The 23,542-nt window shown below is 53.4% G+C and overlaps 1 protein-coding gene across 2 annotated transcripts in view; it reads right to left on the reverse strand.

Moving 5' to 3' along the window:
• BIN3 (bridging integrator 3) overlaps window positions 1–23,542 on the reverse strand; it is a 41,306-nt gene that overhangs the window by 3,065 nt on the left and 14,699 nt on the right. The window contains exons 2-8 of one of the 2 annotated variants that reach the window (XM_054578976.1): window positions 15,033–15,081; window positions 8,246–8,286; window positions 7,801–7,862; window positions 6,600–6,736; window positions 6,095–6,135; window positions 505–646; window positions 168–302 (exon numbers count right to left, since the gene is read on the reverse strand). In XM_054578976.1, the coding sequence (XP_054434951.1) occupies window positions 168–302; window positions 505–646; window positions 6,095–6,135; window positions 6,600–6,736; window positions 7,801–7,862; window positions 8,246–8,286; window positions 15,033–15,081 (607 nt within the window). Of the gene's footprint in view, window positions 1–167; window positions 303–504; window positions 647–6,094; window positions 6,136–6,599; window positions 6,737–7,800; window positions 7,863–8,245; window positions 8,287–10,719; window positions 10,906–15,032; window positions 15,082–23,542 lie in introns of those variants that run through there. The other variant, XM_054578977.1, reaches the window with a different exon arrangement.

Consider the following 23,542-nt stretch of genomic DNA (forward strand, 5'->3'; position numbering starts at 1 on the left):
GAACAGAAATCCCAGCAACTGAGCAGGCGCCCCGGCTTCCTTCCCTCGGGACAGTGCTGGGGTCAGGGTGGGTAGCTGTCTTGGCAGGGAACGGCTCAGGCCCTTCTGGTGTGGGGAGCGGCGGCTGCCATGAGGCGCATCTACAGAGCCCATGGGGGCAGCCTCACCTGCGCTCGGATCAGAGACTCAAAGCTGGGCTGGAAGTAGTCGAGCCGGCTGTTGTAGAACCGCGGCATCTCGTCCAGCAGCTGCTTGTTCTTGGCCTCGAAGTCCTCCCGCACAGGCCGGAGCTCTTCTCGGGCCTGGGGAGCAGGAGCCTGGCCGTCAGAGCTCTCGCTGGCGTACCCAGCCTCCCTGCCGGGGCCCTGTGCGTGCGCGCGTCTGTGTACAGGCATCAGAACACCAGGCGTCTAGGTCCTCCAGCCCCCAAGCTGGTCCCCAGGAAAAGGAAGACCTGCCACACGTGTCCCTTGGCCCCTGTCCATCCCCGCCCCTCTTGGGTACCTGGTGGAGTTTGGCCAGCACAGGCCCCGTCTTCTCCTTTTCCTCGTACTTCTCCACCTTGGCCTGCAGCCTCCTGTAGTCCTGCAAGGCCTGCTCCCGCCGTTTCACCGCCATGTTGAGGCTCGGGAAGACACTGCCGAACCTGCCAGCACAGGCAGGTTGGACACGGCCCGTTCCTGGAGCTGCGGGCTGGCAGCTCACCGTCCACTCAAAAACATGCACTGAGTGCCTACTAAGTGCCAGATCCCTGTCTAGGTCTTGGGGGTTTTGCTGTGAATGGGGGAGATCAGGCCCTGGCCCTGCCACTGGCCTGGGCAAGACATAGTGGGTCATGAATCCCTGAGGCCACTTAGGATGCCACTGCCCCTACCCCCCACTAGAGAGACCCATAATGGGGCACGGCGGGACGGAGGACTCCTGGGAAGCCATCGGGCCAACACCTCCTTCTTAAAAACATGAAAGAAACTGAGGCCAGAGAGGACGTGACATGTCCAAGGTCACAATTAGATAGTGATGGTCCAGAAGAGAACCCAAGTGTCCCAGTTCTGTGTGGCACCTCCCCACCACCTCAGATGTCACCCACAGGTGACAGAATTGCAATCTAAACCTCTGGTGGCAATCACTTCATAAGGCATATACGTCTCCTATCGGTAGGTACACACCAGAAATTGATGTAACATTGTATGTCCACTATCCTTTAATAATAATAATAAAATCACTTTTCATAAAGAGGTTTTTAACAAGCCTAAAAGCCCCTCCAAATAAACACTCCCCACTGTGGGTCCAGCCTACTAGCTGACCGCAGGGAAAGCAGGGTGCCTCTGGCCCCACCCAAGACGGCCCACTGTCCAACCAGAGGCTGGAGAATGGCTCAAGGACTCTTTTACCCCACGGTGACTCAGGAGTGGGCTACTCAGAAAAAGCAGCAGCAGACACCTGTTCCTGGCCCCCATGGGCACCTCTTTGTGACCAGTGCCACTGTTAACTGGGAAGGGCAATGAGATCTTGAGACTGATATGGAGCAGAACTTGTCCCAGGCAGGGATGCTGCATGTCACTTGACACATAAGTGCTGGATGGGACAAGACAAGCCTGTAAGCAGGACTGCTGGACACAGGACGGAAAAGGTGGGAGGTGCTACCATGCAGCCAGGGGAGAACTGGCCACGCCACAGAGGAAAGTGACAGCAGGGCGGGTCTTCAGGGCTGAGAAGCCCAAGGGAAAGCCAGTTCCTTCTGGAGCAACTCAGGGCAGATGAAGGATGGGGGCGGGGCAGCTGCTGCTTTCAGCCTAGCACGGCGCTCAGAGCCAGGAGCGCATCTGAGCACATGGGTTGTCTTGAGGTGGTTCAGATACCACATGAAGAGTGATTTCCAAGTCAGCCTCTCAAAGGGACATGACCATGAATTTAGTTTTTAAAAGCTTCAACAGCCCTAGCTGGTGTGGCTCAGTGGATTGAGCACTGGCTTGTGAACAGAACGGTTGCCGGCTCAGTTCCCAGTCAGGGCACATGCCTGGGTCGCAGGCCAGGTCCCCAGTTGGGGGCACCTGAGAAGCAACCTATCACATCTTGATGTCTCTCTTCCTCTTTCTCCCTCCCTTCTCCTCTTTCTAAAAGTAAATAAAATCTTAAAAAAAAAAAAAGCCTCATCAAATCAAGAGTACACATCATTTAAGAGAAATGAATACCTTTGCCAGAGAATACAGAATATAAACTTGACCAGAGCATTAAAAGCCCCAAACAAAGCCTTAGACTCAGGCAGTAGATTCTGATGAAATAGACGGCTTATCGCTGAGAAAGGGGACTAAAACGAATCCTTCTCATTTAACGGGGATCCTCAACGGGCTCACCCCTGACCGGAAATGTGGAGGAAGTAGATACGCCCACGCAAATGTCTCAGAAACCTCAGTCGTGTGCCCTTTCCTCCAGTGACTGGGTTCACACTGCTGAATGGCTGACTCGCCCTGCAGAAGACGAGGCCTCGTGCGTGCCAAGCCTGCTGGCTGGGGGCACCCGCCGCCTGCAGGTGAAGGGCCCCGGGTAGGTCTGAGCGGGGAAGCCCCTGGAGAGGGGCTGAGCTCGCACTGCTCTGGCCCCAGGCGGCTGCTCTGCTGGGGTCCCCTCCTGGGAGGAGCGTGACCAGCAGCTGAGAGGGAGCAGGTGGCGCTGGGCCTGAGAGGCCATCATGCCACCTCCCTCTCCACCCAAGCTGGACTGGGGGCCACCAGCAGTTGCCCCGCTGCTCTCATGCGAAGCAGTCTGCTGCTTGGGTGGCCCGGCGCCTGGGCGCCTGCTGCCCTGGATGATGAAGGTGTGGATCCAGTGGTTCCAAATCCCTACGCACTGCCAGGCGGCTTTGGGGCCAAGTCTGCAGGACGCCGCCTGGCCTCTGGGAGCAAGGCCACCTGCCCCCGTGGGGCGGAGGTGGCTGCAGCGGGAACTGCTCGCTGTTGCTGTTGGACCCCCAGGAAAACACTTTCTTTGCCATGGTAACTTCTGCCTCCCCCAGCAGAACCCCGCAGTCAAACCATGAGGACGTGGAAGGCCCAGGCGACCTGGTTCCCTCTGCGCGGACCACCCATCACCCACCACTTAGGTGGCTTTGGCCCTGGCTTGGGGACTCCTCAGGGGCAAGGGTGGCTGTTGCTCTTCTCACACTAAAGTGGGGAAACTGGGGTCAGACAGGGAGGGTCGGACAGTATGTTCTGAGTGGCCGAGAGAAGAGTGGGGGCACTCTAACCCTGACTCTAGGCTGCTGCCCACTGAGGCACCCCCCCACCCCGACTACTCAGAGGACGGACTTTGCCAGCCCCCATGTGCCGCGTATGTGAACAGCGGGATGCTGTGCGAGGGGAGGAGCTTGTCTGGCAGCGGGACCTCCTTCCCCATGAGGGCGCTTCACTGCCTTCCTCCGCCTCCAGGTCAGGGGAGGCAAGTTTGCAAGGAGGCGACCTCGAGCATGCCTGGTCCCCGTGCCCGGGTCCTACCAGATGTGCCCTGGGGGTCCTACAGATGCACCTGGTGGTTCCCCTGGCAAGGGGGGGCACCCGCTCTCCCTGAGGCACGAAGCCCCCCCTTTCACTGGGCAGGCTACACACAGAACCCGGGCTGGCCTGTTGGGCCCTCTGCACGGTGCCCTGCCCCCTCCCCTGCCATCAGTAGTGAGGGGAACAGGAAGTCCCTGTGCCAGGGCCCCAGGAGGCTCTCAGCCGCGCACACAAGGCTCCACTTGCCACTTTGGCCCCTGACACATCCCTCCCCTGCTACATACTGGCCATGCTGTTCTGAGAGTTTGGCTGGGCGCTCCCTTTCCACAGGTGGGAAATGTGATGAACAGTGATTTTCTGAGTCAGCCTCTCAAAGGGACAGGACCATGAATTTGGCTTTTAAAAGCCTCAACAGCCCTGAATGGCGTGGCTCAGTGGACTGAGCACTGGCCTGTGAACCAAAAGGTCGCTGGTTCAATTCCGAGGGGCAGGCCCTGGCCAAGGTCATGGGCTGGGTCAGGGCAGGCTGGGAGTGCCCGTCCAGCACTTCCCCACTCCACTGTGCTACGCTGTGCCGCCGTGGCAGGCGTCCTCGTGGTCCACTTCCTCTCGATGCCACCCTGGCTTTGGCACTAGATCACAGCGCCTAAGCTCTGGCTATTCTCAGAGGTGGGAGAAGGGGCTGGGCCTGCACCAGGCACGTGCTGAGGCTCTGCCCACGACGACTGCCATTTCTTGCCTGTCCTAAGGTACAGCAAACTGCCTCCCCTGGGTAAGCCTGGGGTGAAGAGGCAGAGAGAGAGGGAGGAGGGAAAGGGGGAGGCGGAGAGAGGCCGGCTGGGAGGTGGGCTGGGAGCAGCCGGTCCTGGTGGGGAATGCCTGCCATTCCTCAGTCTGTGCCCACACAGCCGGGATCTTCCACCCACCAGGAAAGGGAAATTGAAAGCATCCCCATCCGACCATGTGAACACAGCCCAGGGACGGGGGGATTAGAGGCCGAGCCCCCTGGGGGGAGGCTGGGGGAGGCTGGGGGCGGCAGGGCAGCCATGTGGCAATGTTCTTCATCAGAGGACAGGAAAGCTGCAGTTTCCTGTTTCCGGTGCTGGGGTCCCTGGGAGCTTCTCTCCTGGCAAGAGGAGGCAACAGGCAGTGCCGGTTCTCTGTGGTCAGGGGGATCGCGTGTCGGCCCTGGGTGCACAGCAGCCAGGCTGGGGAGCCAGGCAGGCCCAGGGCTCACACGGAGGTCAGCGGATCTGTGGCGGAGATGGTGCCCGCCCCCTCTGCCGCTCACCCACCTTCCTGGCAGGTGGTGGGCTGCTGGGTGGTGGGAAGCAGCCGGGATTTCTCTGCACTTGGCTCCTGAAGCCCAGCATCAGATTTCAAGGCCGCCTCGCTGGTTGTGAAATCGAGACAGGCGCCAGTCCCCCGGTCCTCTGAGCTGGGTCCCCTGCCTAGCTCTGCCAGTGGGGGTGTCCACGGCAGCCCAAGGCCCCCGTGAGCAGGGTCTGCTCTGCCCTTGGACTCTCCCAGCCAGCTCTGAACCCTTGGTCCTGGAGACGGGGTCAGAATGCCACAGGCAGCGGATGGCCACCTCAGCACCCAGCTGCTCATGAGGCCCTGTGACCTGGGGCCGAGCAAGGGTTAGGGCCCGGGCACAAGGGAAGGGGCAGGGGTGCAGGAAGAAACCCCTTCCCATGCCAGGTTCAGCTGCCCCGCCATGGCCAAGCCTCCAGACAGCAGAGCTTAGAGAGAATTTCCCCAGACCCCACCCCTCAGACCCGGACAGGGAGTGAGGAGCTCAACAACCCCAGCACCAGGGGCTGGAGGATCAAACCTGCTCTCTCATCTCCCTCCGGGCCCTGATCCAGCCTAGCGGTAATTAGCGGAGCCTCGTTCCCTAGGCCTGGGGAGGCCGCTGCCAGGGACCACCACAGAGAGGTAATCAAGTGCAGCTGCCGCGCTGAGCGGGCCTTTCTAGGTCAGAGGCTGCCTGGGAGAGGCTGGGGAAGAAGATGAAGTGATTCGGAAGCTTCAAGGCAATACCCACCCCTTAGGGGACCCAGGGAATAGGCCGTCTGATCGCTGACCAGAGCCTGCCTGACAGAAAAGGAGCCTCACAGAAGAATTTCTGACCCTGACAGGTCACGAGTTAGGGACCTGCCCAGGCGGGACCCCGCGGCTGCGCCCTTCCCCATGTGCGGCCGCCCCCACATTTCAAAAGCCGGAGCGGCAGGCAGCTGCTCTCCCAGTCCGGCTGGGGGATGAAAGGCCTCGCTCATCTCCGCGGAGGGCTGGCCACGAGCCTCACCGGCTTAACTCAGCAAGCTCTGGGCCCACTGGTCTGCCACCGGGGACAGAGGGAAAATGGCCAAATGGCCACCGGAGCGATGGCTGCTGCTGTGCAGGGCCACCAGTGCCCTGCGGCTGCCAGTGGTGTCGACCCTGGGGCCATAGGTCATAGAGCCACGGCCCGTTGAGTTTCCTGTCAACCCCATGCCCTAGAAGTGAGATTCAGTCCCCAGGCGAGCAGTTGACCTGCCTTTCCAGTAAGCGCCCTGGCCTACTTCCCCAAGGCCTGGGGTCCCCAGATGGCCTTTACTCACTTTTTCAAGGGTTCAATCACTGTCTTCTGAATCTGGTTCACCTGTCAAAAGAAAAACCCAGTGACATCCAAACTGGGAGGAAGCTGGACTCTTCCTAAAGGGGGAGGTGCCCAGTTCCTGAGAAGAGAAAGAAGACCTGTCAGGGGTACCCCAAGAGCCCAGTAGGAAGAGCACGAGGGTAGAGCAGGTGAGGTGGGCACCCCCAACTGCAGCTGGGGTGGGGAAGAAATGGCGGCCAGGAAGCCTGGAGGGTAGCAGGAGCACCCTGTCCTTGTCCCTGGTAAATTTTTCACCTGCCAAAGCCAACAGTGGCCTCGCCCAGTGGGGCAGCCGTCCTGGCCTCGTTGGGAGTGACGGGGGCTTGTGGGAGCCGCAGCGAGCAGACCCGCCGGGCGAGCTCACAGAGCTGGGGCGCGCCGGCCTCAGCGGGCTGAGGGTGCCCGGAGCAGGGCCCGAGCCCTTTACGCAGGCGTCCCTCCAGAGAGGAGACCCAGGCCCCAGTCACCTTCTCCTGGTTGAAGGCATCCATCCGCTTCATGGCTGTGTCCAGGGCGGTCACCATGTTCAGAAAGTCCTGGTCTTGCTCACAGAGGGGGTTGGAGAGCAAGTCCAAGGATATCTTCACAGCAGACTTGGACATGGCTGTAAGAAGTCAGAGTTCAGTGACCTTGTGAAGGGACTGGCTTCCAGGCCTTGTCGCTAGGGCTCCCCGTCGTCCCTCAGTCCATGGTCTGCACCCAGATGACCTGCACCCATGGCCAGAGGCCATACAACCTACAAGGTACCACAGAGCATAAGACACTAGTCCTTACTGCATAAATGCTCATTCCTGACCATCTGACGCTATTCTGGATAATGCTTTGGGCGCTTTTACTTGTCGTAATGACAACGTGCCCCCAACTCTGGGTTGGGAAGCTGTAAGAAATGCAGTCTACCTGCAGAGGTTCTAGGTCAGTAAGTCTGGAATCCAAGACTATGCATCTCAGAACACCTGTCCAGGTGCCTGGGAGGTGCAGCGTGGCATCGGGGGCAAGAGTAACACAGCACACTACAGCAGGGGAGCAGACGTACTGTAAAGAGCCAGACAGTCCAGACTTTAGGCTTGCACGGTGCATGGTTTCTGTTGCAAGCACTCAATTTTGCCACAGACAACACGTAAGGAATGGTGTGGCTGTGTTCCGATAAAGCTTTATTGAACAGAGGAGGCCAGGTTTGGTGTCACTAGGCAACCCCTGGTTTCAGGGACACACAGTAGTAAGAAAGGAAGCAACAGGTCACAGCCCGTACTAGAAAGGCAGTGAGGGACGATAAAGAAAGATGCCATCCAGGTAACTCAGAGCTAACTTCAAAACAAATCACAGCCAGTCTCCAAAAGCAGCCCCTTGGCTGGCTGCGCGCATACTTTGGAGTCGCCAGGGGCCAGGAGGGAGGGCTGTCATGTTCCGACGTGCCCATGTCCTTGGATCGCGCTGCCCCGGGGCTCTGTGGCACAGACCACAGGAGCCAGCATGCCACCTGGCTGCGCCCGGGGAGGGGGTGACTGGGGACCTACTACGTGAAGAGTGACCCCAAGCCACTTCTCAGGGACATCGGCTGGGCATCTACGAAATGCACTTACTTCAGAGCCAGCCCTAAGGTGACTGAGCAAGGGGGCCTCCGCCTGTGCCCTGCCCAGTCCAGCTCGTGGGCTGGGACGGGCCACCTACCCAGGTCGGCATCGGCGCTCTTCTTCATGTCCTTCTGCAGCCTCCGGGTCTGCTCCTCCAGCCTGCAAGGCAGGGCCGCGGGCTGGTACCTGGCGTCGCCAACTGGCTTTAGCCCTTTCTTCCCATCTACCTGAGGGAAGCCCGCCCTGATTCTCTGAAATGCCCGCTGGGAGCACAAGGGGCCCTTCTCTGGGGATGTCCCTCCCCACTGACTGAAGGGCCACTACAAGCTCTGCATGAGGCCCGGCACCCAAAGGCTATGTACGTGCGGGTTAACCACTGCCGCACAGCTATCAGCTGGGGGACAATTTGTGGCAGGTGGTGAGCCGAGCTGCCTTCGGCTCCCAGGGAGGTGACAGCGAAACCTTGTGGGAAGGGAGACCTGGCGGAAGGCTCTCGTCCTTCTCCGACCCCAACCCCCACGCTCCCGAGCGGTGACACTCACTGCTGCAGTTTTCCATACTCCCTTTCAAAGTCTCTCTCCACCTGCAATGAGAGCGATAACTCAATCATCAGAGAAATGACAAGGCACTGGAAAAAATCTGCCGGCCTCCTGACACGCCCTCCACGCCCTCCTCGGTCTACAGACACGGCACCATCCGGCTCCTGCAGGCACCGGCAGGTCATCAGCGGCGCAGTACCCTGTGTTCCCAAACTAATTAAGTGTCTGAGTGAGGGCGAGAGGCTGCACTCCCAGATGTGCCAGCCAGGCAAGTACCAGCGGATTACCAGCGGGTTGCGGCACCGCTCTCCCACCCCAGGGAGTGAGGCACGGGGCTGCGCTCCCTCCCCTCCCCCTCCCCACCCCCTCCTGGGACAGGTGAGCTGCTCAGCCTGCGACTGGCGCTCAGCCAGGGTGGCAGCAGGGGGCAGATGAAAAGGGAGGGGTAGGACTTCAGTTCTGTCTCTACCACTCAGCAGCTGTGAGGCAAGGCCTGGGCAAGTCACCTCCACGGTCACAGGTCCTACCACCTGCTAGCTTCAGGGTAGATCAAGAAGGATCGCATGTCCCAGCTCCGCGCACTCGGATGTACCAAACACAAATACTGTAACTACTGACTCCGGCAAGACTCTCTAAGTTCCTGTTCAGTTAATTATCAGATTTCCCTGATGCCAGCAATATTTAAACCAAACAGTGTGAGTCCTGGACCTCCTCCTGCCGCCTGCACGTCAGGTGAGGTCCAGAGAGTAGCTTGCGCTTCCATGGCTGAATTTCCCCAACTGTGAACAGGGGCCTCAGCAACGGCCTCAGGCCCATGAGACGAATGACATCTGAGAGCCTAAAGGAGGGGATGGCAGGGCAGGCGAGACGCTTAGCACTCCTGGCTGCTGCGCAGAGCCCCCGGCTTGAGGCGCCCTGGGAAGTTACGTGGGCTCCATCCACGGAGTGCGCCTTGCGGGCTCGCAGGACTGTCTTCACCTCCAGCTCCCCCAGGGCAGGTGTGCTCCCGGCCCTGACTGTACTGAGGGGCTCACAGGGACAGAGGGGAAGCCCCCTGTGCATGGGCACACCGCTATGAGCGGCCGAGCGCCCAGGCCTGTGCTCTGAACTGTCATTCTAGCAAAAGGGAAAAGGCATTTGCTGAGGAATTAAAGCATGGCCTAAGAAAGACGACTTGTGGGCTGCACCCCGAGACCCAGCGAGAGCCCTGCATCCTGACCGCCCTCAGCTTACAGGCTGAAGGGCAGGGAGCGCACACCTGCAGCGATCGATCGTCAGAGCCACAGCCACGCTGCTCTTCACCAGCAGGCCCTTCCGGCAAAGGCACCTCCCCCCAACCCGCGCCCCCCCCTCCCCGCACCCCACTGAGAGAGTATCCTAAACCCTGCCATCCTCGCATTGCATTCCACGCTTGGAGGGGGGTGAGCTCAGCACAGTCACAGGATGGCAGGACATTACTTGGGCCACTATGTCAAGTTATACATGAGGGAAATGAGGCCCAGAGAGGGGATGCGACTGACCTAAGGGTGCAGGGCTCGTGAGTGGCAAAACAAGGCCAGAACTCAGACTCCTAGTCCAGGCCTTTTGGTATTCAGCTTTTTTAAAAAGATTTTATTTATTTATTTTTAGAGAGAAGAGAGGGAGAGAAACATCAATGTGTGGTTGCATCCTGTGCACCCCCTGCTGGGGACCTGGCCTGCAACCCAGGCCTGTGCTCTGTCTGGGAACTGAACCAGCGACCCTGTTTTGCAGGCTGGCGCTCAAGCCGCTGAGCCACACCAGCCAGGGCATGGTGTTTGTTTTAAATTGCATTCATTCAGCCCTGACCAGTGTGGCTCAGGTGGGTGGAGCGTTGTCCCATAACCATAACCGCAGGGTTGTGGGTTTGATCACCAGTGTGGCGCACGTTTGGGAAGCAACCAATCAATGTTTCTTACTCCCTTCCTCTCTCTCTAAGAGCAATGAAAAAATGTCCTCAGGTGAGGATGAAAAAATAAATTGCATTCATTCATCCCGCAAACGTTTAAGGAGCACCTATTAGGCGGAATGCATTCGGCCAGGTGCTAGAGAGTCCCTGACGAATAACAGGAACGCGGCCCTGGCAGGGATGATAACATACACATGCGTGCGCGCGCGCATGTCACTGCAATCTGCGGGAAGCCCTGTGGGGGGCAAAGGCGCTGAAGTGACAGAACAGGAAGACCAACTCAGCTGAGGTCCCCAGGGAGGGACAGCGAGTGACCTTCCTCACTTGAACTGGAAAATTCACAAGCGGGACCACCAGTCTCTTCCTCACCCTTTGACCCTCACGTCTGGAACCTGGCACTGGGAGCAGACCCACTCCCTCCCCATCCCTGTAGGAACCCACCGTTCTCGTTATCGCCCTTCCTTATGATCCACCAAAAGCTACTCCTAGGAAAGAATGCAAAATCACTTCCACTAAAGCACATGCACTCGATAAGCATTTAAAGTGTTACCTAGCACAGCGGATTTGTAGTTGGACAGGCATCAGTCACAGCTAAAGGCCTTGAAGGCCTCCTGGGCAACCGCGGCAGAGAGACCCGTTCTGGAGCAAAGGGGCCCTCCAAAATCAGCACTGACGTTGGTCTAGACCTTTCTCCCACAGCGCCGGGGGGCGGGTGCGGAGAGGAACTGGTAGAGACGGATTAAGACAAAAACTTGTTACTAGCCGTGGAGCATTACCTAACACTTTGAGTCTCAGTTTCTTGTCAAGTAAAACGAAGTATTTTATTTGGCCTCACCCCATGCAGATTTCAGGGGCTGACAAAGAAATGCGGTAACAGTGTCCGCCTCACCGGCTTGTTTTGAGGATTCGCCCAAGTGTATGCGGAGCACAGGGCAAGGAGCCTGGCCCACGGATGGTGCTGGCCTGCCCCTCCTCCACGCTGCCGCGGTGAGAGGGCCGGAGCGGTCTGGCGTTGCAGACTGGGGAGGGACCCTCTGGCATAAAGAAGCAGCAACAAGGATACCCCTGACTGTGGCTAAGCCTGGAGTCCTGTGTCTGGAGGGGGCTGTTCTGGGCCTTCCCCTCCATGGGAAATCTCCTTTCTTACTTCATAGGATGTGAGCTAAGCATTTTTTCCCAAAAAGATGAAATTAAAATTAGGGATGTCTTGGCCGGAACACAGCTCTCCTAAAGATCAAGCACACAGAGCAGGTGCTCTGAGAGGGGAGGCCGCGGCCCTGGCCGCTGGCCCTCTGTTGCAATCCCCGAGCGCGCTGGTGTGTGGGGTGTCACAGAACACCTGGTCTTCCTGGCTGGGGCTGCTGAGTCTTGCACAGAGAAGGACCGCAGGTTTCCAGCTCATTCCGGGTGATGAGAAGCTCGAGGTCTCACACTGGAAGTTGAGAAGCGTGTTGGAGTGAGCTTGGTCCTTCTACTGTATGTCCCTCAAGGCCATCTGACAGCCTGGGAGGAGGTCGTGAACGTTTCACCTCTGCCCTGGTAGCCAGCAGTGGGCTGCTTCTATAGCTCACAGTCCCGAGACCTCTCTCCTCCACTGGAGATAGAGCCGGGGGGGACACCGCCAGGCCTAGCCTCTCAGATGGGCAATAAAAGGACACCCTGGGCTCTTACTCCGCGGTCTATCCATCCTGAGGGAAGGAGCCAAACACAAAAGATCTGAACATCTTTGAATGCTTGATGCCTCTGCCAAAAAGGCAGCTGGACCACAGTCAACAATGCGAGTGTAAACACATGTGCACGACTGTGAGCAGGTCAGAGCGGGCGGCGGCTGGCGGTGAGCGCGGGAGAGTGGTCGGATGCCCCTCGGCTGCTCCCCAGCAGGCTCAGAGGGTGGGGGTGCTGTGCGGCTCACGGCTCTGTCCCCAGAGCTAAGGTCGGCTGGTGCCTTGCAGACGTTAGTACTTTTTCACTGAGAGAACGGGTGAGCTCCCACCCAAACCTGCCCTCCCGGTGAGTGAAAGGCGGCCCGCTGAGGAGCCCACTCTGCAAGGCCGCGTGGGGGAAGGCCGCCGCCTGCGGCACGTCGCAACAGGGCAGCGACGAGGCTGATGGCCCTCATCTTGCCCATGGAAATCTTTCTCAAATGAAGACCTCACGGGGTGGGATTCTCTTCTGCCTGACTCCATAGAGCACCCACCTAGCTAGGGATCGAAGCGGATGCTTCCCTCCGGGGGCGAGGACCAGGGGCACCTTGCTCCTGAGAGCTCTCCCAGCCCTCCTGGGCTACGGAGGGAGGCGCGGCTTCCTCCGCCCCACCAGGTGCCCCAGCTATTTATGGGACTGTGGGAGAGGACAGGACCAGGCCACGGTTGGGACAGGGAGGCTCCACTGGTTGGCCCCTGCCGAGAGCAGGCCGCTCCAGCCAGAGCCGTGACAATCGTGGCATCTGCATGAGTGGCCTGGGCGCAGGAGAGCTATGAGGGCAGCCGCGAACACAGTGCTTTCTCTGTGTCTGACAGTGGGCAGCCTTGAGCCAAAAACATCTTGAAACTCCCTGAAGATAACCTGAACGCTTCTCCCCATGACAGGGTGCTGTGACTTCCAATAACCCTGGAGGCCCTGTCCACCCCCTCCCTGAAAGTGCCTGGGCAAGAACCGCAGGGTGTGTCCCCCCTGTTGGGGGCAGCTGCGAAGACGCTGAGGTAACCACCCAGCCCTGGCCTGGTTGCGGGACCAGGAGGGGGCTTGTGAAGTAGAGGATGAGACTCTGAAGAGGCAGGGTCTTGCTGCAGACACTTTAGAGCCACCTGGGAGTCGAGGAAGCAAAATGCCTCTATCCTGGCCTACACTTCGCTGCAACGGGGAATCCAGGCGCTGGGACCAGCGGAGTCTTTGGTGGGCTAGCAAACGGTCTCTTCCTGCAACGCAGTGAGTGTTTATTGGGGCCTCACTATGTGCCAGACGCTGTGAAGTGCCTCAGGTGCGTCCCCTCACAGGAGGCTCATCGGACATTAACGACGCTGGTCCTAGCGTCACTCTCAAGGCATGAGGGCGAAAGCCGAGCCTCAGAGCAGGCAAGGAACTTGCCGAAGGCCCAGAAAGCACACCAGGGCCAGGATGGGAATCCAGGCAGGGGATCTTCCAAGCCCGCTTCTCCCCCACGTCTCAGTGCCCAGCCGGCGAGGGGGGCGGATGCCCCAGTGCGAGGACCCCAGTTTCATCCCGAGCGAGACTGGCGCAAGGAAGGCGTGAGGGAGCCACGGGTCCTCAGAGGCCCGCACAGGCGCTGAGAGTTTCCTCCAAGGGCATCTGCCCTTCCCCTGGGGAGGCCCTGCCAGTCCTTGACTGAAACACCCACAGACCTTTCCATCAACAAGCTCTGGCACGGAGACTGGGAGCTGCTTTCTGGGCTATACTTCTCTGTGGAGAAGAAGATCATCTCGATAAAGTTTGGGGAGTCGGGAGGGTTTTTTGTTTGTTTTGTTTTTTGGTAGTGAGTGTTGGGAATAAAAGACCCTTTTCAAAACCACTTCCCTTTCAGATCTGCCCTGGATTAAACTCTGGAGACCCAAAGCCACACCTTCCCACTTCCTGCAGCCGGCCAGAGCCCAACACTTGCACGCCCAGATTCTTTGCGCTTCAAGCTGAGAGCTGAGAGCCCCCACAGATGGCGAGCCTCGGCATGGGAGGTGAACTCAAGAGTCTGTCCGGCCAGACTTTGCTTGGAAATGGGGGAGGGCCCTTTAACACGGGCCCATTTCTTTTTAAGTGACCTAACTTTGGACTTCCCAGGGGTAGAGCCATTGGACAGATGTTTGCGGAACTCCCCTCTTTGCCAACTTCTGAAGCCCTATCTTTCTTGCAGTTCTGAGTCCTAAGCCAAGCCCTGAGTCCTGGGACGAGGCCTTTAAAGACTTAAGTCAAGGAGAAGCACCAGGGGCTGCAGGGATTGCCAAGGCTTCCCCCTGGCTTCCTGGAGCCCTCCCGAGAGATGTGCGACAGTTACAGCCTCCCAGGTGAAACCCAAGGGCCTCGCGCAGAGCTGTCGGGTATGGCTGCAGTGGCCACTCTTTGCTGGAGTTCCCAGCCTTGGGAGGCCTCGCCCCAGCGAGGCGGCATAAAGCCACCGAGCAAGCAAACCCTGGACGGGGCTCCCGCTGCAGGTCTCACTCCAGCTCCGCCAGCCTGAGCGCCTCCTCACCTTAGAAAGTCACTGCATCCCCATGGCCTCAGTGTCCCCACAGGGAATAGCAGGGGTTGGAGAAGCTCTCTAAGGGTTTCCAGCTCTAACTTTCTAAGAAGCTATGATTCTCTTCCTCTCCTGTGCTGGAGATAAAATAGGGATAAAAACTGTGGGCTTATAAGGGGGAAGGATTCAGTTACTTCCCTCCCCCTCCCTGCCCTGCTGCTGAGTGCCTCTGGGTCCTGGCTAGGGATGCATTTAGCAGTGGAGACAAATGGACCCGGAGTCCCAGAGAAGCTTCTCAGTCGCACACGCAGCCTGAAGTGGCCTGAGATAAAGGCCCAGGATGTGTCCTTGGCAGGGGTCCCTGTTTCAGGCTCCGTCTCAGGAACATTCGGACTGATCCCAGAGATGAGCTGTCCGAAGCGGTGTGTTCCTTCTCGCCCGGGGAATCCACCTCTTCCACCCACCCAGGCTGAGCTGAAGGAGGCCAACGTCCTAGGACAGGAGGTCCCTGCAAGCGGCCGTCGGCGCAGAGTTCTAGAGCCGCACCATCCAGCGCAACAGGGCCCAGGTTCTGCCTTCCCAGCCCCGTGAGGGGTTTGGTCAAAGCTCTGGTTCTTGGCAAAGGCCGTGTGAGACAGGACTGAGTCTCAAAGGGAAGGAACAGGGCTACTCACTGTCTTGGGGACAATCTGTTTCTTGGGCTGTCCAATCTTGAAAGGAATCCTACAAGACAAAGGGACAAAGAGGAATATTAGGAGAAATGGGGATGTGTCCAAAAAGAACTGATGAAATACGGGCGCCGAAGGTAAAGAACAGTGACCGCGGCTCGCTCCTCGCTGCTCGTTCCATGGGCCCGGTGGGTCGAAGACCATCAGTGGCCGGGCCGGGCTCTGGGACAGTCATCCTCCCGTGGACAGTGTCGGATGGAGGGCCCAGGCACCCGCTTCTGCCCCAGAGCACCTTTCCTAACCGCCGGCTGTTAAAATACATTGCGAAGGGGAAGGCAGGAAAGGGGAGATACTGTACAAGTAACAGTCACCGTGGACCTTGTGTCTCAAGGAGCTACAAAGTCAGAAACTACAGGCTCACTATTATCCTTGGAAACATGTCTTTAAAAACACCCTGAAAACCATGTATCTGCATGAGGTGCCTCACTGCTTCTCCACAGAGGGACAGACTGTGGCTCTGCAGGGTGGCCTGCATGGCTGGGGAGCGATGCCAAACTGTAGAGACATTAAAGACCAGCCAGGCTGGGCTACTTCCCATGAGGACTGACAGAATCTCAATGCAGCAAACTCCTAGAAGAGTGTGAAATCCAGCCCGAGGCTGCCTTGAACTTGCCAGGAGGCCCTGCTCCTCAGGTTCCCCGCTTAGAAGTGGAGGGCAGCCTGGCATGAGGGCAGGGCGGGGCCCAGGAGTCTCGGCCTGGGCGCCGGCCCTGCCTCCGCTCCCCGCAGCAGGCTGCCCTTCGCCAGCTAACCACTACCTTCTGCCTCAGCGTCCTGCTCGGTGTCGCAAGAGGGTGAAGCTAAATAATCTGGAAGCTTTCTTAAGGCACGGAACATTTTATGATTCTACAATTTTGAGAAGAAAAGCAGTGCAGCCACGCTAGAAGGCAAACAGCTCATCCTGACACCTGGAGACGCTCGGATTTCAGGCCTCCTCCCCGGGGAGGGGCTCAAGGAAGGGAGAGGGCTACAGCAGGCACCCATGGGTGTGCGCAGACCAGCACTCTCACTACTTCCCGGCTCTTTGTTCAAACCTCCCGCTCCCGGCTGCACCGCCCCCTCCATCCGGCCCCTTCCCTCCGCACCCCCTTCTCCCGGAGCCTGGCTTCTCCTGGCCCAAACTGACCAACACTGTTGCTAAACCCAGTGGTATAATTAACCACCGATAATAACCCCAGACAGTGATCTGGTTAGAGGATGGGCCAGCCTGAGTCACAGTGGTTTAAATTTAATTTCTGGAGGACATCCTGTTTATTGTTAACCCACCCCATAATTTGGGAGTGTTAACCCTTTGGGGGCTGGCTGATTCACGTGGCTTCTGTAAACAAATAATCTCTGGCTATATAATTACCAGGGGGCAAGGTAAGCTATGGAACTGAAAAGGGAAGAAAAAGTAAAATTGCTATTTCCCTTTCCCAGACCTAATGAGGAAAGGTGAAGGACAGATAACTCCTGGGTCCCCTCCCTGGGCCCCAGTTACGTTCCCCCAAATCAGATTATAGTGGACGGACACGGTGGTTTTGGACAGTGAACAACTGCCCTCAAGGACCATTTTGGTGACATTGCAAATGAGGCCCGGGTGGCATTGCGAAAAGACCGATCCTTTTTGCACGAAGCTGTGGTATAAAAAGCTCTGGACCAGGAATCCGAAAACCTGGTCTCAGCCTCTGACTAGTTTTGTGATTTGAACAAACTGCAGTCTTGCTGGAACTCAGTTTTTAAACCATAAAAGAGAGGAGTTGGAATAAGATGGCCTTTCCAGCTAATCTACAACTTCGGTTCTAAACTGAGTCTCCGTGCTAAGAACACGGGGCGTAGGGGAGAATGCCAGACTTCTCAGAGTGGGCTTCAACCGGACTCTAACTTGGAGCCTAATACCACAGACTAGGTACCAAGAAATTAGGAACGTCGAGTCCATTATTGGCGGAGCCACATCTCTCTCATTCTCAATTTAGAACCACAGTATTTTTAGAACTGTAAGTTACCATAGAAATCTACCCCCCGTTTAACCCTCTCGGTTTGCAGATGAGAAAGCAGACCTGGAGAGGTTCGGTGACCAGCCCAGGGCCACGTTGCCGGCTCACCACAGAGCCAGGGACGGGCCGTCCGGCTCTGACGCCTGGCCCAGTTTTCTAATATTTTCATACTTGCTCACATGAATTTGTCATACAGTTGTCCCTGGGCATCCAGTGGGGACTGGGTCCAGGACTCCCTGCAGACACCAAAACCTGCTGAGGCTCGATTCCCTCAGATACCACAACGTAGAACAGTGGTCCTCTGTGTCCGCGGCTTCCCAACCATGGACACTGTTGTCAACATGAGGCTGAGTCCATGGATGTGAAACTCGGGATACGAAGGGCCAACTGTATGTATTTTAAGAAACTGTATGTATGCTCATCAGAGGAAACTTGAGAAATACAGGAAAGTGTAAAAGAGAGAAAGAAGGAGGGGGGAGAAGGCCAAAAAAAAAAAACAACACAAAACAAAAAAAACACAACCCCAAAACAGTCCAGTCTGATGTCTAAAAAATAACTAAGGTTATTGTTTTGGTGTTAGATTTCAAAAATTTGCAGAAAGAATAAAAATCTGAAGCAAATATGCCCAATGTTAGTAGTGGTAAACTCTTAGGTGGTGAGAATATGGTCACTGTTTTCTTCTTTGTACTTTCCATATTTTTCAAATAAACTAAAAAAATTCCTTCAGTTTTTTTTCTCAACTACAGAAATAACACCTGATCAGTGCCAAAAACATGGAAAACATTGAAAAACACAAATGACACACACACACAGAGTCCCAAGGAAAAATAAACAGTAATAACCTGAACTTCAGTGTGTACACACATATATGTACACATGTATATATGTTTAAATAAATTTTAAAAATAGAGGAAACACATCATGAATGTGTGTGTATGCCAATATAGTTTTCATCGGCCTGGCTTTTGAGAGGGACCTAGTGTTTCACTGTGCACCTGTACCATCGGTTTTATTTTTGTAATTCACACTGCTTACTGGTGGTCACTTCAATTATTTCAAATTTTTCATCTATTATTATAAACAAAAAACTCTAATAGCTCAATCTCTCTGCACATCAAGGATTAGTCACATAGGATAAATTAGTCACATAGGATAAATTCTTAGAACTGGAATTGCTGGGTCAAAGGATATATACTTTCAAGGCCTTGATATATTTGCCAGTTGCCCTAGAGACAGACTGAAACAGTTTGTGTTTTTAAAAGACCGAAATAGTTAACATTTTACCACCAGCCACTTGGCCTGCTTATCAGGATTTTTCCTGGCTTGGGGTTTGTCTTTCCCCTTTGGACGTGTGTGTTTAAGGTACAGAAGCTTGTATTGAGTATGAAGTCAAATCTAGCAAATCTATCTTTTCCCTTACGATTTCTCCTTTCGGTGTCCTCATACAGAAAGACTTGCCCCCTCCACCTCAACATAAAAATGCACCTTTACTTACTCTTCCTTTTATGATTTCCTTTCATTCCTCTAAGTCTACTTTTATCAAATGTATACCTGTGAATCGTTGAATGAGGCACTGGGGTTGGTTAAGTAAGACACTAGGCTCTGGGCCCTCCGAGCCTCATTTGCTGAGATGAGCACTGTCACCTGCGCTGGGTTTTTGGTCCGCACCTTTGCATCTCCACGGAAAAATGTGCGTATCACTACCCCCTGAGCATTAGGTTTTAGGCACTAGCTGTTGACTTTTTATTTTAGAAGAGGAAGATTTAACTAAACAAAGAAACCTCTTCACAGTCTCCACGTCTGTAACACAAAGGCATACCTGCAACTCCCCTTCCTCTTAGTATACAGTTCAATTATGACCGGTTGAGGGCAATCCTAAGTAAACTATTAGGAGCATAATGGGATGCGTTTTCCTTCCTGTGCATGGCAGCCAGCAGACTCTTCAGTTGAGCCAAGCCCTCTGAAGACTGCAATTCTGGCTGATGCACACTGAATTGTCGCTTCCAGAGTTCCCAAGCCGATGCAAACTGGTATTGTTTTGAGACACTAAATTGTGGGGCAATTTGTTACACAGCAATATAAAAGTAGTAGCACTGCATAACTTTTTGTTCTCATTACAAATTAATGAAAGGAGTTAACAGTTGTCACTTTTCTTTCACGTGCTTAATTTTCCATGTATTTACCCTTAATTCTACCTCAGCTGTCTAAATCTACTCCCAATATATTCATTTCTATCAGGTGCTTTATTATTTCCACTCTGGCCTGCTCCAGCCTGAAAGGGTTATTCCCGCCCTGGTGTGCAGCATGCCTCCTGGGCTCCCCCTTCGCCTTCCTCACAGAGATTCCTTTTGCCTCCCAGGAATTTTTTTTTAAAAATGCTATTTATTTTTCGAGAGGAGGGAAAGGAGGGAGAAAGAGAGGGAGACAAATATCAATGTGTGGTCGCCTCTGGTACACTCCTAACTGGGACCTGGCCCACAATCCAGGCATATACCCTGACTGGGAATAGAACCAGCCACCCTTTGGTTCACACGCTGGCACCCAATCCACTGTGCCACACACCCCCAGGCATGGTTCCCCAGAATTTTGACATCTGGATTCCATGTCTTCCTCTTTCTTGGTTTACTCCTCATTTGGGTGGAGAAGAAATGTGTGGGAGATAATTTTTGAGTCTTTGCTTACCGAAACACTTTTTATTCTACTGTCACACTGGTTAGTTTGACTGGGTATAGAATTATAGGTTAGAAGTGATTTCAAAGAATCACTTCTCAAAGTGCACTGCCTCACTGGCTTCTCATTTCTCAGTACTGCTATGATTTCCACCCTTTGTATGTGACCTGCTGTTTATTTTCCTTACGCAAGCAAGTTTGTCAGTTCTTATGTTCATATACCTTATGGATCTAATTTCACCAACTGTGCTGGGATCCTCAACAGGGCTCTTTCAGTTTGGCAATTTATAATCTTTAGTTCTGAGATTAAAAAACAAAACCTCATTGTTGGTGTTTCCTTGCCCCCATTTTCTGTTTCTTACATCCGAAATTCTTACAGTTTTGGTGCTGACCCTCTTTGGCTTATCCCCTAATTTTCTATTTTTCAGTATTTCCTTATATTATAAGGCTCCTAAAGAGTTTTTCATTTCTACCATATTTTTAATTTCCGAGAGCTCTTTTTATTTTTCAGAATTTTTTTTTATGGTATTGTTTTTATTTCATGGATGACTTATGTGAGGATCTTAATGATAGCTTCACAAAAGTTTCTTCATAGTTTGTTTCCCTTCAAGTTGCTTTTTTCTGTTTTAGTTTTCATTTTTCATACTATATACTTTCCTTGGATGTTTGGTAATTCCTGGTTATCTGCTCACATATATGACCGGGGACAAAAACGCTGACTAGAAGCTGTGAGTGTGTGAATAATGCCTGCCTGTTGTGTAGGGTGATCTGGCTGAGCAGTTTTGTGGGGAACTCCTGAGGTCGCTATCTAGTTTTTTCTCCTGGGCAGGTAAAATTCCCTAGAGAAGTCTCTTCCACTCGCATGACTTGAGGATAAAGGCCCAGGCTCAGCAATCTGGGAGCTCAGTGAATAGAAGAGGTTGTGTTCGTGCACGTGTGTGCACAGCACATGCATTTATTCACTTCACCTTTTTGCCTTAAGTATGGGAGTCCTGCCCTCAACTGCGCTTGAAGTGGGTCTGGATTTTGTGGGCCTGAAGCTTACACAATTTTCCATGGCCTCTTAAAGAAAAAGAATACAAAATTGTAAATATAAAAAGAGGCATAAAAGTGAATGTTTATTTAGACAGAGAAAAGAGCATAATAAGTTACAAGTTATAAAAGCTGACAAATAATATGAACATCAGAAAATCAAGAATAACCTAATATTTTTATTAATCATCTGCCTGACACACCTCTGTATTTACCTCCCTGCATTTTTTGGCTGCAGAGTCTATGATTGCCTCTTCATGTGACATAGTGTTGGTAACACCATTTTCTTAGAGGAAAAAAAGGAACGATAATTCAATGCTGGTAATATATAAATATAAATTTTAGGATTGCTGTAAAATTTAGGAAAATCTCATCTTTTATAAATAAACTAAGATTTCAGGGCATATTTCAAATTTTCTTATACAGTGACTAATCTTAATGCTTTCTGCATTAATGAGTAACCAGTTTGTCATTGGTGTCCTTGTAGGAGGGAGTATCATGAGTTCTTTTTTTATATTTTTAGTTTTTAAAATTATATTTTATTGATTGTGCTATTACAAGTGTCCTGATTTTTCCCCCTTTGCTCCCCCTCCACCAAGCACCCTTCACTCCCTCAGGCAACCCCCCTGCCATTGTTCATGTCCATGGGTCATGCATGTAAGTTCTTTGGCTGCTCCATTTCCTGTGCTGTACTTTACATCCCCATGGCTATTCTGTAACTACCTATTTGTATTTCTTAATCCCTCCACCCCCCTCTCATCTGGCAACTATCAAAATGCTCTCTGCATCCACGATTCTGTCTCTGTTCTTCTTGTTTGCTTAGTTTGTTTTTTAGATTTAATTGTTGATAGCTTTGTATTTTTTGCCATTTTACTGTTCATAGTCTTTATCTTCTTTTTCTTAAATAAGTCCTTTTACCGTTTCATATAATGGTTTAGTGATAAGAAACCCGTTTAGTTCCTCTCCCCCCCCCACCCCCGCCGAAGCTCTTTATCTGCCCTTTGATTCTAAATGACAGCCTCGCTGGGCAGGGCAATCATGGCTGTAGGTCCCTGCTTTTCACGACTTTGAATATTTCTTGCCAATGCCTTCTAGTCTGCAGTTTCTTTTGAGAAATCAGCTGACAGTCTTACATGAGCTCTCCTGCAGGTAACTTCTTTTCTCTTGCTGCTTTTAAGATTCTCCTTTATCTTTAACCTTTAGCATTTTCATTATGATGTGTCTTGGAGTGGACCTCTTTGCATCCATCTTGTTTGGGACCCTCTGTGTTTTCTGGAATTGTGTGTCTATTTCCTTCACCAAATTAAGAAAGTTTTCTTTCATTAGTTTTTCAAATAGATTTCCAATTTCTTGCTCTTTCTCTTCTCCTTCTGGCACCCCTATGATGTGAAGGTTGAACCTCTAGAAGTTGTCCCAGAGGCTGCTTACATTATCCTCATTTTTTTTGAATTATTTTTTCTTCTTGTTCTGATTAGTTGTTTTTTGCTTCCTTATGTTCCAAATCATTTATTTGATTCTCAGCTTCACTCATTTTACTGTTGCTTCCCCGTAAGTTGTTCATTTCAATTAATGTATCCTTTGTTTTTGACTGGATCTTTTTTATGCTGCTGAGGTCCTCACTACATTCCTTGAGCGTCCTTATAACCAGTGTTTTGAACCCTGCATCTGATAGATTGCTTATCTTCATTTTGTTTAGTTCTTCTAGAGTTTTGATCTGTTCTTTAATTTGGGCCATCATTTTTTGTCTCCTCATTTTAGCAGCCTCCCTGTGTTTGTTTCTATGTATTAAGTAGAGCTGCTTTGACTACCTGTCTTGGTAGTGTGGCTTAATGTGACAGGTGTTCTGTAGGGTTCAGTGGCACAGCCTCCCCTGTCACCCAAGCCGGGTAACTTGATGTGCGCCCTTCATGTGGGCTAAGTACACCCACCTCTTGTAGTTGAGCCTTGGTTTCTGTTGGCAGATCAATGGGAAGGATTTACCCAATCAGTCAGCTGCAAGGATTGGCTGTGACCACTGACCACCAACCTCTGCCTTCTGTGGAGGATCAGCTGTTTACGAGCAGGTTCGTGTTGCTCCAATGTGGTCTGTAGCTGTCCACTGGGTGCAGTGGCCCTCAGGTTCCCAGGTGGTGCAGGCCATGGTCAACCCCCGCCTGTGTTTTGCCTGGAACCACCCTGCCTGAGCTACAATGCAATCTAAGATGGCTGCTACTTGTGCTGGGCTTGGAGGTTCCCAGGTGAAGCCAAGCTGTGAACCTAAGCTGGCTGCTGCTAGTGCTGGGCCTGGGACTCACTGAAGCCAGCTCTTGTTTGTTGATAGGATTTAGGAAGTTGTGAAGCGTGTGCCAAGACCAGCCACTCATATGGAAAAGCAGCTTGCGTGGTACTGTAAGTGGGGTGAGGTGGAATCTCTGGGGATCTCCAAAGTGGGTCAGACAGCTTTGGCCCTCTTGGTGGAGTCTCAGATATGGCACCAGCTTGCAGGCTCAGTCTGGACGGATGTGGTCTCCTTAATTCCGTAGTTGTCAAGACCTCCATTCAACTTGATTTCTGAGGGGTCTGAGTGATGGCTGTTCTATATTTTAGTTGTAATTTTGATGTGGTTGTGTGAAGAGGTGAGCCATGTCTGCCTATGATGCCATCTTGACTGGAAGTTCCTTGAGTTCTATGCTATCTTCATTATGCCTTTCATGTTAAATCCACCAGCAATTTACATGTTTAATCAATGTTTTGATTTGCTCCTCTTCTTCACTTGGCTCATCAAATAATCATTGTTCCT

The sequence above is a fragment of the Pteronotus mesoamericanus genome, unplaced genomic scaffold (assembly GCF_021234165.1).
Source record: "Pteronotus mesoamericanus isolate MK-2021 breed Mesoamerican mustached bat unplaced genomic scaffold, CSHL_Meso_final contig_502, whole genome shotgun sequence".
In the NCBI taxonomy this organism is placed as follows: domain Eukaryota; kingdom Metazoa; phylum Chordata; class Mammalia; order Chiroptera; family Mormoopidae; genus Pteronotus; species Pteronotus mesoamericanus.